The 16,617-nt window shown below is 47.8% G+C and overlaps 1 protein-coding gene across 47 annotated transcripts in view; it reads left to right on the top strand.

Annotated features, from left to right (window-relative positions):
• MAP4 (microtubule associated protein 4) overlaps window positions 1-16,617 on the top strand; it is a 232,064-nt gene that overhangs the window by 207,857 nt on the left and 7,590 nt on the right. For 17 of the 47 annotated variants that reach the window (XM_054681793.2, XM_054681792.2, XM_054681768.2 and 14 more), the window contains 5 exons: window positions 2,849-3,032; window positions 3,625-3,684; window positions 3,806-4,098; window positions 5,584-5,697; window positions 7,572-7,664. In XM_054681793.2, coding sequence (XP_054537768.1) covers window positions 2,849-3,032; window positions 3,625-3,684; window positions 3,806-4,098; window positions 5,584-5,697; window positions 7,572-7,664 — 744 coding nt within the window. The remainder of the gene's footprint in view (window positions 1-2,848; window positions 3,033-3,624; window positions 3,685-3,805; window positions 4,099-5,583; window positions 5,698-7,571; window positions 7,665-16,617) is intronic. The other 30 variants (XM_054681801.2, XM_054681800.2, XM_054681781.2 and 27 more) reach the window with 3 other exon arrangements.

Genomic DNA, 16,617 nt, shown 5'->3' with positions numbered 1-16,617 from the left:
TATTTGAGAAGGGCCTTTAGGTCAGCCTGATAGTACTCTTTAAATTCATGGTACGAAATAGTTTCCCATGTTAAAATGTCAGTTTTTAATTTAATATGGTGAAGAAAACTGTGGAACCTAGGAGTTGAAGTCTAGGCTGAAGCCCTGGCCAAGAAACTGAAAAATCCTCTCATAAACTAGTAATGATAAAATCTTGTAAAGCTTTCTCTCTGATCCTCATTTATCCAGTTGGTTGCTTTTCTTGATCTTTAGAAAACAATAGGTTTGAATAAGAGGGCAGAGGGGAGGTGCCTGGAGCCCTGGCAGCAGGTCCTCCCTGTTGCTTATTCAGCAGCGGCTTCTGGGGGGTGACAGAGGAGAGTAGGAAGGAGAGGTGTCTAGTGAAATTTCACTCTATAATAATCATATAAATGAAGTGTAGTGTACTAGTTGCTGTATATACATGAACTTTTTTTTAATTTTTATTTTTTTGAGATGGAGCCTCGCTCTGTCACCCAGGCTGGAGTGCAGTGGCACAATCTGGGCTCACTGCAACCTCCACCTCCCAGGTTCAAGCATCTCTTGTGCCTCAGCCTCCCGAGTAGCTGGGATTACAGGCACCCGCCACCACGCCTGGCTAATTTTTTGTATTTTTAGTAGAGCTGGGGATTCACCACATTGGCCAGGCTGGTCTCGAACTCCTGACCTCAGGTGATCCGCCTGCCTCGGCCTCCCAAAGTGCTGGGATTACAGGCATGAGCCACCGCACCAGTCCTGTTCTAATCTCTTTTATCCAGATGAGGAAATAAAGCTCAGAGAGGCCCAGCGATTTGCCAAATAGCACACTTAGAATTAAGGGGCCAAACCAGGACTGCAGCTCAGGCTTCTGACCCAGATTTGGCCAGTGGCCTCTTCATCTGCAGCTTATTTTGGTAGAAAGATTTGTAGAGACAGAGAGAGAAAAATCTATTCAGAAAAAATAAGTAGATTATGATTCTGGCAGAGAAGAAAATGTAAATTGGGAAACAGCAGAATAGCTCCAGTTAACTTCTGCAGGTTTTTGAAGCCAAGAGCCTGACATCTAAAAGATGCAACATCCTTTTGAGATTTCTATCCCACATAACTTTTTTCTAACTTATTTTATCATTATTACCCTCATGGCAAAATAATAAGACTATGCTAGATTATTCTGAATAATAGTCATAGTCTTAAAATTTTGATGCACATCCCAGAGAGCATCTGGTTTAGTCCTCAAATTTTAGAGCAATAGAAAAGGGAATCCTCTGGCCAAAATCCTACATGTTTCCAGCAGAGCTGGTAGCAGAACCACTTCCCCTGATTCCAGCCTTAGCGTTCTTCACACCATACTTAAGGCCTTTATTTGTGGAAATTGTCATTACCCTACATTCGCAGAGTTAGACTTTATTTGATTGGATGCCAGCCCTTAATTTCTAAGTACCTCCTTAGCTGATTTTTCCATTTAACGATATCCTGCTTGTCACTACCTACATACTGCCCTCTTTATAGCCACTTCTCTTGGAGGAAGAGAGCTGAGCCCACTGTGTCTGTGATTTGGCATACTCTCTTTTGTAATGTGGTAATTTGTTTATCAAAATAGTGTCTTCATCCCCTATCCCCGTAGAAACCAGGCTAAATTGATTCTTTCCCTTATTCACTAGAGACGTCATTCTCAGCCTCCATGTAAAAGGAACTAGAGTGACCCAGATGCCAAGCATCTATACTTGAGAGACTTTTTCCCTTTTGCTTTCAGACTGTAGCTGTGATATCAGTGCTCTTTATCCCTTCTGTTGATCAGGCCTGCCTCTTCTCATCGTCTCTGTGCTGAGACCTTTCATCCTTTATTTCCTGACATCACATATTATCAAAGCTGGTCCTTCATCACCCTCCATTCTAATCTCTTTATCCTGATGAGGAAATAAAGCTCAGAGGCTCAGTGATTTGCTGGAGTAGGGCTGCAGCTCACGCTTCTGTCCCAGATTTGGCCAGTGGCCTCTCCATCTGCAGCTCAGTCCTGTTCAGCATTCTCTAGGTGCGTGTTAGCCAAAAGAATGGCTCGATTTGAACATAATTTTTAGTTTTTGTTTGTGTATGTTTAATCTTTGGTCAAGTATAATACATTAGATTTTATTACATTAAATACATTAGTATTTTTGGCATTTCTACAGAGGTTACATTAAAATATATGCGCGTGTGTGTGTGTATGATATATATAGCAGTAGATTTGGAGGCAAACGTAGGTTGTGGTGATGTACCCATCAGGGCTGTTCATTCTCACTGGCTCAAGTTGGATTGAAGTAGTTTTACTCTCTGTTTTGTGCCCTCAGATCACACAGCACCCTGCATGGCCAGTTTGTTGCTTTATGTGGAGGATTTTGCTCTTAGAACCATATGTGTTTTCCTGTCAGTAGCTGCTGAACCCACAGTACCTCCTGTTCTCCAATACATGGTTGTATAGACACATCTTGTGTCCAGGTGCAGTGGCTCATGCCTGTAATCCCAGCACTTTGGGAGGCTGAGGCAGGCGGATCATGAGGTCAGGAGATCGAGATCATCCTGGCTAACACGGTGAAACCCTGTCTCTACTAAAAATACAAAAAATTAGCTGGGCGTGGTGGCACGTGCCTGTAGTCCCAGCTACTCTGGAGGCTGAGTCAGGAGAATTGCTTGAACCTGGGAGGCGGAGGCTGCAGTGAGCCGAGATCATGCCACTGCACTCCAGCCTGGGCAACAGAGTGAGACTTCGTCTCCAAAAACAAAACAAAACAAACAAAAAAAGAAGCATCTTGTAGCGTGACTCCTTGGGGCTATTGCTGACCTGCAGGCCTCATTCCCACTTTCCTATTTCCAGCCCATTGCAGATGCAAAGGCTCCTGAGAAGCGGGCCTCACCATCCAAGCCAGCTTCTGCCCCGGCCTCCAGATCTGGGTCCAAGAGCACTCAGACTGTTGCAAAAACCACAACAGCTGCCGCTGTTGCCTCAACTGGCCCAAGCAGTAGGAGCCCCTCCACGCTCCTGCCCAAGAAGCCCACTGGTGAGTATTGCCTTTCTCTCCCATGGGAACTAGGGAGGGGAAAATGGGATCTTGGCTTTGCCCCAGCCATAGCTCTAGCTAGTATCACAAACAGCTGTGCAGGCCTGCTTACGCACCGGTCCTTAGTGGACTACCTGGAACAGTGGTAGCCCTGTGGGCCTGGTACTTAACAAGCCTTGATCTCTGTGTGAGCTTAGCAGTTGTATGTATTCAGAAAAATCTTGAGTGAAGGCAGAAAAATGTACTGCTCATGAATTTCCAGGTAGAATTTACTCTTGCCTTAGTAACCCACAGCACCTAGCACGTGGTGCTCATGGGCTTACATGATGATAAGAAGAGGGCTATTCAAGTCCATAGGCATGTATTGACAGCCTACTTTTAAGACCACATAGAAGGCTTATCAGGGCAGTAGAGAAGAATAAGACTCAGTGCCTGACCATCTAATTTACCACTCCATTCCCAGGGACTAACACAGTCCCTGGCTCAAAGTAGATATTCAGTAATTGTTAAATAATGAGGAATCTCACTATTGGATGAACTATCCAACAGGTCAGTTTGTTAAATGTTATATTAATAAGTATATTTTGTACAGCCATTAAGACTGAGGGAAAACCTGCAGAAGTCAAGAAGATGACTGCAAAGTCTGTTCCAGGTAATAGCCCATCCGCCATTTTGTAGAGCCCTAACTTGAACCCCCACCTCCTCTGTGGCTTAAGTCTCCCTTTTTCTCTCTCTCCCTGAACCCGTGTTATCTCTCACTCCCTTCTTTGCAGCTGACTTGAGTCGCCCAAAGAGCACCTCCACCAGTTCCATGAAGAAAACCACCACTCTCAGTGGGACAGCCCCCGCTGCAGGGGTGGTTCCCACCCGAGTCAAGGCCACACCCATGCCCTCCCGGCCCTCCACAACTCCTTCCATAGACAAGAAGCTCACCTCGGCCAAACCCAGCTCCACCACCCCCAGGCTCAGCCGCCTGGCCACCAATGCTTCTGCTCCTGATCTGAAGAATGTCCGCTCCAAGGTTGGCTCCACGGAAAACATCAAGCATCAGCCTGGAGGAGGCCGGGTGGGTCCAGGGAGCTTGGGGTCCTGGCATGCTGGCCCCTGCATCTTCCCCTCCATTTCCACCCACTGTTCCCAGGCCCACCAAAGAAGCAGGCAGTCAGGACACTGGACTCAGCATCAGGGTATTTCAGCCGGGGCTCTGTAGTGGGTTTTGTGCCCCAGCAGCAGGGAGGCGGGGTAGGCTGAGCTCTGGGCTTTCTCTTCCTGTCTCAATAAGAAAGGCTCCTGTTCTAGATGTTGGGGTCTGGGTTTACATTTTTGCTTGGATGTAAAAGGATTCTTTTGTAGAAGAAACAGAGGAGGCCTCAGAGACTCTGCAAGTGAGAGAGACACTTGACATGAGCCTAGTTTTTCATGGTTCTTAGCCTGCACAGAGAATGTCAGGATAGGCAGAAGGTAGAACACCTCTTACTTCCACAACCCATAACTTGAGTGGAATATATCTGAAAGAGGACTAGGGTGTCCTCTTGTAGCCAGGATGAGTCGTGCTGTGAGCCTCTGGCCTTCCTAAACAGCAGGACTGCACTGCATATAGTGATGGAGAAAGATCACAGTGCTTCACTTTTAGGATTTTCCGGTGGTTAAGATTTTCTGGTTGCATCAGTCCCAGAATTATTTAACTGTTGGTAACCATGGGAACTCTGCGTGAAAAGGTGGTGATGAAAGTCCATCTGAGAATGTTCGGGTCCCTGGAGTAGTGACCATCTCATCTCCTAGGTCATTCACTAGCTCTACACCACCACCACCATCCAGGACAGAATACTTAAATTGCTTAATCTGGAGCTGTTAAGAAATTTAGGAGGGACAAAAATGAGGTGGAATCCTGGTGCTGTTGGAAGACACTGATGGCAAGCTGAGATCAGTCTAGAGAAGAGCCTGAGAGTTGCTTGTGGTAGCGACAGTGGCTCTGGTGTGCCCAGCAGGCCTCTGGGCTGTGCTGCTGATGGCCTATCTCCCCGTCTTTGCTCTTATGGTTTCATGGTGCAAAAGTTACAGGAGTTCTTGGGTGGGGAGTTGAGTGACTTGATCTAGTGAATTGTTTTCTGCTTCAACATACCTAAAGAGTCTGACACTTTCTATCAGTATTGACTTCCTGTGACCGTGGCAGCTGCTTGGGGCATATCAGAACATTTGGCATGGGGTGGGGGGTATTGTAATTGGAAAATCATGCCCCAGCACACTCTCAGAATCACTAATTTGGTTGTCTTAGCCTTCCTTTGTGCCTTTTCTCCATTAGCTAGTGTCTTGATCTGTTCCTCATGTCTTAAGGCTATGGCCTGCAGCTCCTTCTTTTGTGGTCCTCTACTCAAGGATCTTTGACTTGGTCTACCCTGGGAAATGTATGGTTTTGCCTAGGATCAAAGGCCACCTGCTTTTGCCTGGTGGCCTGACCTGGATTTGAGTCCCCTACAGCCTTCTTCCCTTCTTGGCATTTGAGCTCTTATCCTCTTGGTTTGAAATTTGCCCTCCCTTTATCTCCATCCAGGCCAAAGTAGAGAAAAAAACAGAGGCAGCTGCTACAACCCGAAAGCCTGAATCTAATGCAGTCACTAAAACAGCCGGCCCAATTGCAAGTGCACAGAAACAACCTGCGGGGAAAGTGAGTTTTATTTAGACCCACCTCTGCAAGGTGAAGATGGTAAAATACTTCTTCCAGCCTGAGCCACATGCCCTCTCTTGCACTTTTTCCCTTTCCCTAACTAGTTTCTACTTCTTCTCCCCTACATTCCCTTCTCTGTGCTTGATGACTCGGCCATCAGAAAATTTTTTGTATTAACCTTGAAAGTTAATAGAGTTGGGAGCCCATTAGCCCTTTGGAGAATACATATATATATAATTTTTGGCTGGATAAAATGGATCCAAAGACTTTCATTCATTTCCTTCACACTGACCTTGATGTGAAACCTACCTGGTATGGATGCAAATACAGTGCACCCACATTCGTTATCAAGAAGACATGGCAGGGGTAATTTCCACCACCTGGAACCCTGGAGCCCCTGTGCTTTACCTTGAAGTAAAAGATCCCTCTCATAATGCTGCTGGGTATGGAGATAACTTCATTTGTCCTGGTTCCCCGGGTCACCTCTTAACTGAAAGTTAGGATGCTCATTCCCAATGGAAACCCACTTAGTATAGGTATGCAGCATCAACTGGAGGGCAGAGGTAAGCTGAAACCACAGGTTCTTTCCCCTTGCCTCTGTAAACCTGGAAACCAGGCCCCTCCTGAGTGCTTGCAACACCTACCTTCCTTAGCTGTAGCAGGTAGGTGTGCCTCTGCCAGAGAAGCCCGCACTCCAGCCCTTAGGGACCAGCATGGGAAGTCTCAGCCTAGGGCATTCCTACAGTGAAGAAAGCTGCACCGTGGCTTCTGGGTGACTACTAGAGGTCCTAGGTTCAGACCAAGGCTCATTAAGTAGTTTGCTAACCACTTGGTTACCATCAAAGTTGTGAAAAAGGCTAGAAATGAGTAGGTACAATGAGGTATATGGGTTGGAATTTCTCAGGATTTCTGTACTCTGTGGAGAACTCTTCAGCCTGGGACCTGCATCATTTGCAAAGAAAGGAAGTTGGCAACTATTCCTTCTTGAGAAGGTCCTAGGATTCTTTGTTCCAGACTCTTAGAGCCAGGGCCTTGGTGTTTCTCAGTTCCAGGGGAAGCCATTCCCGTACTATACAGTGTGGTTGTGCCCCCAGGATTGGGCATCCTTGCTGCCCTGCTTAGAGCCTGTTCTTTCCACATGGGCATCTCACAGGGCAGAGGATTAGGCATATGGAGGATTCAAGAAGGTATTTTACCCTTGAGTCAAAAATACTATGCCTTCTCAAGCCCTGAGACAAATGGGCTAAGTGTGGTGGCTGTAGCCGCTCCCCTGGTGTTGGAGATTCTGTATCCATTTGTATGCACATCTGAGCACTGGCCCCTCCTTCCTGTTAGTATCATCCGTGCCCTTGTTGCCAGCTGCCCAGTGCTTCTCAGAGCAGCCTTTGCTTCTGAGAGTGGGTCTGGCTGCAGCCATTCCAGGGCCCAGATTTAAGGGAAGCACGCTCTTTGGGTGAGAACAGGTCCACATGATAAGACTTGCAGAGAAGAGCCAAGGACACTGTGCCCAGCTCTTGAGGAGGGAGCAGAGCAAGGAGGTAGGGCTGTGCCTGGTTGGGCATCAGGTTGGGCTGCTGCCTGGGCCTTGTGAACCACAACCCCGCCCCCAAGGAGCGGTGATGACCAACATGCAGTGCCTGCGCAGCTCTGCTCCTGTCGTTGTGTTGTCTGTTCACGTTTTTCACTCCCCTTCTTGCTCTTTCACATTTCTTTTCCTGTGCTTTTCCACATCTGTTCTGTAGAAGGTGGGGGTGGAGGTTTAACAACACTTTTTGTTGGTCATTGTGATCACGTGTGGACTCACTGCCTTCCCTGTGTCGGTTCTAACCAGTCCTCTGCCTTTGTGTTGTTTTTTCTATTTTCTAACACTCCAGGTCCAGATAGTCTCCAAAAAAGTGAGCTACAGCCATATTCAGTCCAAGTGTGGTTCCAAGGACAATATTAAGCATGTCCCTGGAGGTGGTAATGTAAGTATAAGCTCTGCTTAGCTGGCATCTGAGATATAGCCCACTGTGGGGTATACTAGGGAGAGAGCCAGGTGCCCATGTAGATAGAATCCCAGTGACCTGAGCTGTAGCGTTCTATAAGAAGCAGACTAGCAAAGTGAGGGGACCTTGATGCTCCCATGTTAGACAGGGTGTTTCTGGCGAGCCCCTAAACACCAGCATGGTGATATCCACTCAGTATCTTTTTACCCATATGGGTGGGAGGCTTTGGATTTTTCTCCAGCTATGTCAGAGCCTGGGTCTGAGCACAGCGGTCAGCAGCAGACCTGTTGCCTGTCTGGAGTCCGTTCCTGGGATGCGTATGTCGGTCTGCATGCCCTTGAATTACCGTGGAAGTAACTTCTCTGAGACAGATGTCTGGATCTTTCCAGAGCTCATCTTTGAATCCTTGTTATTATAAAATAAGAATTAATCAACATTTTCTTCCTATCCCTTCCCCACGTTTTTTTGAGATGAAGTCTCACTTTGTTGCCCAAGCTAGAGTGCAGTGGTGTGATCTCAGCTCACTGCAACCACCACCTCCCAGGTTCAAGCTATTCTCCTGCCTCAGCCTCCCGAGTAGCCGGGACTGCAAGTACGCGCCACCATGCCCGGCTAATTTTTGTATTTTTAGTAGAGACGGGATTTCACTATGTTGGCCAGGCTGGTCTTGAACTCCTGACCTCATGATCCACCCACTTTGGCCTGCCAAAGTGCTGGGATTACAGGCATGAAACACTGCGCCCGGCCCTCCCATTTCCCTTTCTGCTCTCCTTTTTTTTGTCCATTTTCTAATCCCTTCCTCCTTTTTCTTCCCCTCCTTTTTTAGTCCCTTTTCCTGTTTTTTTGTTTGTTTGTTTGTTTTGTTTTTGTTTTGATACAGAGTTCACTCTGTTGCCCAGGCTGGCGTGCAGTGGTGTGATCTCAGCTCACTGCAACCTCCACCTACCAGGGTCAGTCAGTTCTCCTGCCTCAGCCTCCCGAGTAGCTGGGGCTACAGGCATGCGCCACCACGCCAAGCTAATTTTTGTATTTTTAGTAGAGACGGGGTTTCATCATGCTGGCCAGGTTGGCCTTGAACTCCTGACCTTGTGATCTGCCTGCCTTGGCCTCCCAAAGTGCTGGGATTACAGGCGTGAGCCACTGCGCCCAGACTTTCCCTCCTTATCTTTTTGTCCTCTTTCCTCTTCCACCCAAACCCTTCTTTTTGTCTTGCTGCCATTGTGTGCCAGCTCTATGATGTGTATTAGGGACACAGGTGATCCCCGCTCACAGGGAGGTTCTGGTCTAGGGAGAGATAGGGCGAAGTCTTACTGTCGTCGAGTGTGTGAAGAACAACCTGTGTGCTTTCCGCTTGTCACTGTGACAGTGCCTAGAAAAGTGGTACTCTGTGGAGTTGTGCCAGAGGCACCAGAAGCCGCCATGCACAGCCCCTGCCCTCACCGCTCCCTTCCAGGCCAAGTGAGACAGCCTGTCTTGCCTCTGTTTCTTTTGAGTTCATTCGGTTCTTTCTCCTTACTGTCCTGAACCGGACTAGGTCCTGCTCCACTTACCCTTATCATTTTTAGACTCTGTTAACACTCCTGCCTCCTCCTTGGTGATCATGACATCCTGCCCATGGCCTACAGATACCCCCAGCAGTTGTATCATGAGGAATGCGGCCATGAGCTTTCATTCTTGCCCCACACAACTCTCCTTCCTGCCCCTCCTTCCTGGTCATCTTCTCACCACTGCCTCTTCCTGGCCTGGGTAGAAATGGCATCCTTTACACTCGGGTGGAGTTGCTTGACCAGACTAATTAGTCAGCCTGGAATAGGATCAGCTGAAGTGAGGTGACAAAGATCCAGCCCACAAGGGGCCCAGGCAGCTGCTGAGCCTGGCTTTGTCCTGGATGAAAACAGAAGGTGAACAGGGGATCTGAGGGAACCGGGTCACTTGTGTAGGTGAGACATAGAGATATATTTGTGTGTGTTGTGTGGTGCATATAAGAGCTCTGAAAATAGTCATCATTAATGTATCACCTGCTGTGATCTTTCCACACTGCCTACACATGACCTCACATGTGTAGGGTTTTTTGTTTTGTTTTGTTGTTTTGAGGGTGAATGTATTTTTAAAGCCTTTTCACTTTAGGAGGCTTCCTTAAACAGAGAATTAGGGAGACTACTGTGAGCCATCTTTCCTGGTGGGAAGATGAGGATAAACAACAGCTGACCACAGCTGGACCCAGGTGCTTTGTTTCCTTCCATAATCTCTGTCAGTCCCTCCCTAAAGCCACCACAAGGAAATGTGCAGTTTAAAATGATGAGCCCCCCGGCTGGGCACCATAGTAAGACCCCCGTCTCTACAAAAAAAAGTCTTGCTCTGTCGCCCAGCCTGGAGTGCAGTGGCGTAATCTCGGCCCACTGCAACCTCTACCTCCCAGGTTCAAGCGATTCTCCTTCGTCAGCTTCCCGAGTAGCTGGGATTACAGGCGCCTGCCACCATGCCTAGCTAATTTTTGTATTTTATATTATGTTATGTTATTGTTTTATTTTTGAGACGAAGTCTCGATCTGTCACCAAGGCTGGAGTGCAGTGGTGCGATCTCGGCTCACTGCAAGCTCCGCCTCCCGGATTGATGCTATTCTCCTGCTTCAGCCTCCCGAGTAGCTGGGACTACAGGCGCCCGCCACAATGCCCAGCTAATTTTTTATATTTTTTAGTAGAGACGGGGTTTCACCATGTTAGCCAGAATGGTCTCCATCTCCTGACCTCATGATCCGCCCGCCCCGGCCTCCCAAAGTGCTGGGATTACAGGCATGAGCCACCGCACCTGGGCTAATTTTTGTACTTTTAGTAGAGACGGGGTTTTGCTATATTGGGCAGGCTGGTCTCGAACTCCTGACCTCAGGTGATCCACCCACCTTGGCCTCCCAAAGTGCTGGGATTATAGCAAGAGCTACTGCGCCCAGTCCCAAAAAAAATATCTTTTAAAATAAGGCCAGGTACAGTGGCCCTGGGAGGCCCAGGCAGGAGGATTGCTTCGAAACCAGCCTGGGTTTCAAAGCAATTTTAAATTAGACATGTGCCTGGCAGCATTAGGTGGCATGTGCCTGTGGTTCTAGCTTCTCAGGAGGCTGAGAGGGGAGGATTGCTTGAGCCTGGGTAGTTGAGACTGCAATGAGCCGTGATGGCACCACCACACTTCAGCCTGGGTGACAGAGAGAGACACTGAAAAAAAAGGGAGGAGGACCTGCTGTGCAGACAGAACAGCATTACACCCCCCACCACTCCACACACACACACACACACACACACACACACACACACACCCACACACACACAGAAATAACGCAGTTACCACAGGGATGAGAGGCTCCAAACAGGATCCTAGTTAGTGCTCCAAAAATGCCCCCGACAGACAGACAGACATACCCCTTGATGAGAGCCAGGAGGACACCAGCGGAGGGGAGGGAGGGGAGTGATGAGCCAGTGCCAATGTAGTGGCTTCTTCTGTGGCTGGTCCCAGTTAAGATTTTGTGTCCGTTTTGGTTCCATTTCACCCTTGCAAGGGGCTGTGCATGTGTAGTGGGCGCTGAGACCTCCTGACAGCATGTTTTGGTACCTGGAGTGTGCCTGCAGGCTCTCATAGAGCGGCAGGCAGCCTGTGTAAGCACAAGCAGAGCAAGGTGTGTGATGCCGTGATTGCTCCTAGGACCACAGAGAGCCAGCGTGGCTTCTGCAGTCCCTGAGGAGGGGACACTTGGGCCAGCCCATGAAGGAGGCGCCGCACATGGTTCCCTGAGGCTGGAGCATAGAGTGGAGGCAGGGTGGTGTGGGGGAATCGTTTGGAAGCAGACTGTAGACTCCTCCACATAGCCACCTAAGGAGGGAGAGCTGTAGCCTAGAGGTGGTGGACTTTATTAAAGTGAGTGAGGCTCAGTTAAGCTTTTTAAAACTTTTTACTGGGCTGGGCACAGCGGCTCATGCCTGTAATCCCAGCACTGTGGGAAGCCAAGGCAGGCAGATCACCTGAGGTCGGGAGTTCGAGACCAGCCTGACCAACATGGAGAAACCCCGTCTCTATTAAAAGTACAAAATTAGCCAGGCCTAGTGGTGCATGCCTATAATCCCAGCTACTCTGGAGGCTGAAGCAGGAGAATCGCTTGATCCTGGGAGGCGGAGGTTATGGTGAGCCGAGATTGTGCCATTGCACTCCAGCCTGGGCAACAAGAGCGAAACTCCGTCTCAAAAAACAAAAACCAAAAAAAAAAAAAAACAACTTTTTATTGTGGGAATTTTCAAACACAGACAAGTAGAAAAAAACAGTAAAATGAACCTGATGTACCTTTTACCCTGCCTCATTTACTATCTACATGAGCAGTCTTGGTTTATCTGTATATGCCTATCCCAAGTATTTTGAAGCCAGTCCTAGATATATTATTTATTTGTTAATACTTCAGCATATAGCTGGGCGCGGTGGCTCACGCCTGTAATCCCAGCAATTTGGGAGGCTGAGGCAGGCGGATCATGAGGTCAGGAGATCGAGACCATCCTGGCTAACACGGTGAAACCCCATCTCTACTAAAAATACAAAAAATTAGCTGGGTGTGGTGGCACGTGCCTGTAGTACCAGCTACTCAGGAGGCTGATGCAGGAGAATCGCTTGAACCCGGGAGGCAGAGGTTGCAGTGAGGCAAGATCACGCCACTGCACTCCAGCCTGGGCGACAGAGCGAGACTCCGTCTCAACAAAAAAAAAGGAAAAAATTGATCCATATATTTAAAATAGTAACACTAATAAGATAATACAAGCTATAACTCTTTTAATCTTAAGCTGCTTTTACTCTACAAGTCCCCACTCCATTCTTTTTTTTTTTTTTTTTTTTGAGACACAGTCTCGCTCTGTCCCTCAGGCATGAAGCTATAACACATTTAAAATCATAGTTTTGTATAAATAGCTTTAACATTTCAAGTTATTTCTCTAGGATATATTCCTAACATAGGACTCTTATGTCAGAAACTACATCTGTTTCATGGTGTGAGCTACCTAGGTTTTTTTTTTTTTTTTTTTTTTTTTTTTTTTTTTTTTGGAGACAGAGTCTCCCTCTGTCACCCAGGCTGGAGTGCAGTGGCGCGATCTCGGCTCACTGAAACCTCCGCCTCCCGGGTTCAAGTGATTCTCCTGTCTCAGCCTCCTGAGTAGCTGGGACTACAGGCACCCGCTGCCACGCCCAGCTAATTTTTTGTATTTTTAGCAGAGATGGGGTTTCACCGTGTTAGCCAGGATGGTCTCGATCTCCTGACCTTGTGATCCGCCCACCTCGGCCTCCCAAAGTGCTAGGATTACAGGTGTGAGCCAGCAGCTTTTTTTGTTTTGTTTTGTTTTGTTTTGTTTTGTTTTTGAGACAAAGTCTCACTCTGTGGCCCAGGCTGGAGTGCAGTGGCGTGATTTTGGCTCACTGCAACCTCCGCCTTCTGGGCTCAATCAATTCTCCTGCCTCAGCCTCCTGAGTAGCCAGGATTACAGGCGTGCACCACCATGCCCTGCTAACTTTTGGGTTCTTATTGTTGTTGTTGTTGTTGTTGTTTTAAAGACAGAGTCTTGGCTGGGCGTGGTGGCTCACACCTGTAATCCCAACACTTTGGGAGGCTGAGGCAGGTGGGTCACAAGGTCAGGAGTTCTAGACCATCCTGGCCAACACAGTGAAACCCCGGCTGTACTAAAAATACAAAAATCAGCTGGGCGTGGTGGTGCGTGCCTATAATCCCAGCTACTTGGAAAGCTGAGGCAGGAGAATCGCTTGAACCAGGCAGTCGGAGGTTGCAGTGAGTTGAAATCATGCCATTGGACTCCAGCCTGGCGACAAAGTGAGATTTGGTCTCAAAAAAAAAAAAAAAAAAAAAAAACGGAGTCTCGTTTTGTCACCCAGGGTGGAGTGCAATGGCACGATCTCGGCTCATTGCAGCCTCTGCCTCCTGGGTTCAAGAATTCTGTCTCAGCCTCCCGAGTAACTGGGACTACAGTGCCCACCAGCACACCCAGCTAATTTTAGTATTTTTTGTAGAGATGGGGTTTTACCATATTGGTCAGGCTGGTCTTGAACTCCTGACCTCAGGTGATCCACCCACCTCAGCCTCCCAAAGTGCTGGGATTACAGGCATGAGCCACTGCACCCAGCCTAACTTTTGTATTTTTTAGTAGAGACAGGGTCTCACCGTGTTGCCCAGGCTGTTCTCGAACTCCTGACCTCAAATGATCCACCCGCGTCAGCCCTCCCAAAGTGCTGGGATTACAGGTGTGAGCCACTGTGCCTGGCTCATTCTTTTTTTTACTGGTAATTTCCTTGATGGGTAAGCTCAGTGGTTTGTCCTAGAATCTGGATTCTTCTAATTACATCCTCATGGTTTTAATTAACATATTCTGTTGTCCCTCAATTTTCTTTAAATTTATTTGGTTTTGGTTTTTTCCCCACATGCTAGCATGACATGTAAGTAGGTAATGAGGTTTATTCTGTGAGAAATTACATTCATGTCTCATTCTTCGGTTGTCTCTTTTTTTGTGATGTTGGCAATTCCTGGACCTGTGGGTTCAGTAGGCATATGCCATGGTAAGACTAATTCTAGCATTACTTCTTCATTTACCAGCTGGAATACATCCATAACGTGAAACTGACTGCCCCTCAACTATTCTTTAATTGCATACTAGACAAAAGGTCAGGAGATAGAGGCTTCAAATATGGAACACTGTCAAGAAATCTGTGGCCCTGGCCGATGCAGTGGCTCACACTTGTAATCCAAGTACTTTGGGAGGCCAAGGCAAGTGGGTTGCTTCAGCCCAGAAATTCGAGACCAGCCTGGGCCACTTGGCGAAACCCCTTCTCTACAAAAAAATGCAAAAATTAGCTGAGCATGGTGGTGTGCGCCTGTAGTCTCAGCCACTTGAGGGGCTTGAGCCTGGGAGGTTGAGGCTACAGTGAGCTAAGGTCATGCCTCTGCACTTCATCCTGGGTGGCAGAGTGAGACCCTGTCTCAAAAGAAAACAAGAAAGAAATGTGTGGCTCTACATCTTGGTGAGGGCCCTGGCCTTGGAGAGTGACTGTTAACTTCTTGCAGGTGCTGTTGTGGTTACAGCTAAGATGAGCTTGTCACCATTGCTTGAAGACCCATGTTGGGTTTGTTTAAGCAGCTACCAGATCTTTGGCTGGTAAAAGTACCCTTCCCTGTGCCCTCTCTTATGGGGGATAAGGATAGGGAGATGTTTGGATGAGGTCTTCATGTCTCCCTCTTCTTGAATTGGCCATTTCTTCCCCTAACAAATAACAAGATACCTTGTTTTAAACCCAGATAAAGTGCTTACAATGGTGTCATCAGCACATACTTAGGAGGAGGTATCTGTGCTGTATCCTAAACTTCCATTTTGGAGATGCCTATAAATATCTGTATAATGAACTATAGATTGAGGAGAAAAGAAAAAAATTTCTATCTAGGGAAAATTGCAGACTTTTTGGAAAGATGAGACAAAGTAGAGGCTGTGTGTTTTCACAGTAGTTAACTACTCTGTATGTAATTATCAAACACGTGAAACCATTATGGTATAGTTCCTGGTGGTGTCCCTTCAAGAGATGATATGAGAAAGAGACGGATTGAAGCGAGAGCTATGTGAGGCCATATGGAAGGCACCTTTTGAGCTGGGCATTGAAGGATGGGGAAGAAAACATAATGGGTTTGCTGGGTTAGGCATGAGCCAAGTTTTAGAGGCAAGACTGAGAATGGCTCTGGCAAGCTGGGGATTGTGGGTAGTTATTCTGTGCCAGGCCTTGGGCTGTGGGTGCAAATATAAAAATACTGGTGGCATTATATCTGTCCTCTGGAAACATGGTGAAGACTATATTTCCTGACACCAAAGAAGGGAAAACAGGGCTCAAGAAGGTAGCTCACCATTTAACAGCTTGTGGTGAAACCCACCAGAATGGTGCAACACTGCATGGAGTTGATGTGTTGGAAAGTCAGGCTCTCCCACAGTACCTACCAGAGGACAGCGGGGCCACTCACAGGAATGCTGGAATCCCCATCCAGCAACCCAGAGGGCATGCATGGCTATAGACTTAAAGATGCACCACCTTTTTTTTTTGAGGCAGAGTCTCTTTCTGTTGCCCAGGCTGGAGTGCAGTGGCGCGATCTCGGCTCACTGCAAGCTCTGCCTCCCGAGTTCATGCCATTCTCCTGCCTCAGCCTCCCGAGTACTGGGACTACAGGCGCCTGCCACCACGCCCGGCTAATTTTTTTTGTATTTTTAGTAGAGACGGGGTTTCACCATGTTAGCCAGGATGGTCTCGATCTACCTCGTGATCCGCCCGCCTTAGCCTCCCAAAGTGCTGGGATTACAGGCGTGAGCCACCGTGCCCAGCCAAAGTGCACCACCTTTAAATGCAAATTTTTGCATTTTTAGTAGAGATAGAGTTTCACTGTGCTGGCCAGGCTGGTCTCAAACTCCTAGCCACAGGTGATCTGCCTGCCTCAGCCTCCCAAAGTGCTGGGATTACAGGCATGACCCACTGCACCTGGCTGGGAAAATTGTTATAACATGGATTAAGCAGGAATACTATGATTACACACACACACACACACAACACGCGCGCACGCGCACACACACGCACACACATACACACACACACACACACACCACCCCCTCACCTCTCCCAAGGGGAAAATGCATTGAAAAGGACTAGAAGTAAATATGTTATTCCAGGTTCTCTGGGCAAGGAGTTGATAGGTAAGGTTTTGAGATGGAATAAAGGGGATATTTCATGGGAGCCTTGGTGCTGGTGTTTGGACCTGGTGAAATGACAGAAGAGCTGTCTGGAGCATGCATGGACAGGGTCTGCACAGAAAGACCTGTGGGGTGTGGAAATGGTGGTTTGGTCTGGCTGGAGGTGGGGTTAGAAGTGAAGGCTG

Source organism: Pan troglodytes, chromosome 2 (genome assembly GCF_028858775.2).
Source record: "Pan troglodytes isolate AG18354 chromosome 2, NHGRI_mPanTro3-v2.0_pri, whole genome shotgun sequence".
In the NCBI taxonomy this organism is placed as follows: domain Eukaryota; kingdom Metazoa; phylum Chordata; class Mammalia; order Primates; family Hominidae; genus Pan; species Pan troglodytes.
Note: the sequence above shows the minus strand (reverse complement) of the source record. Positions and strands in the feature narration are given on the sequence as shown.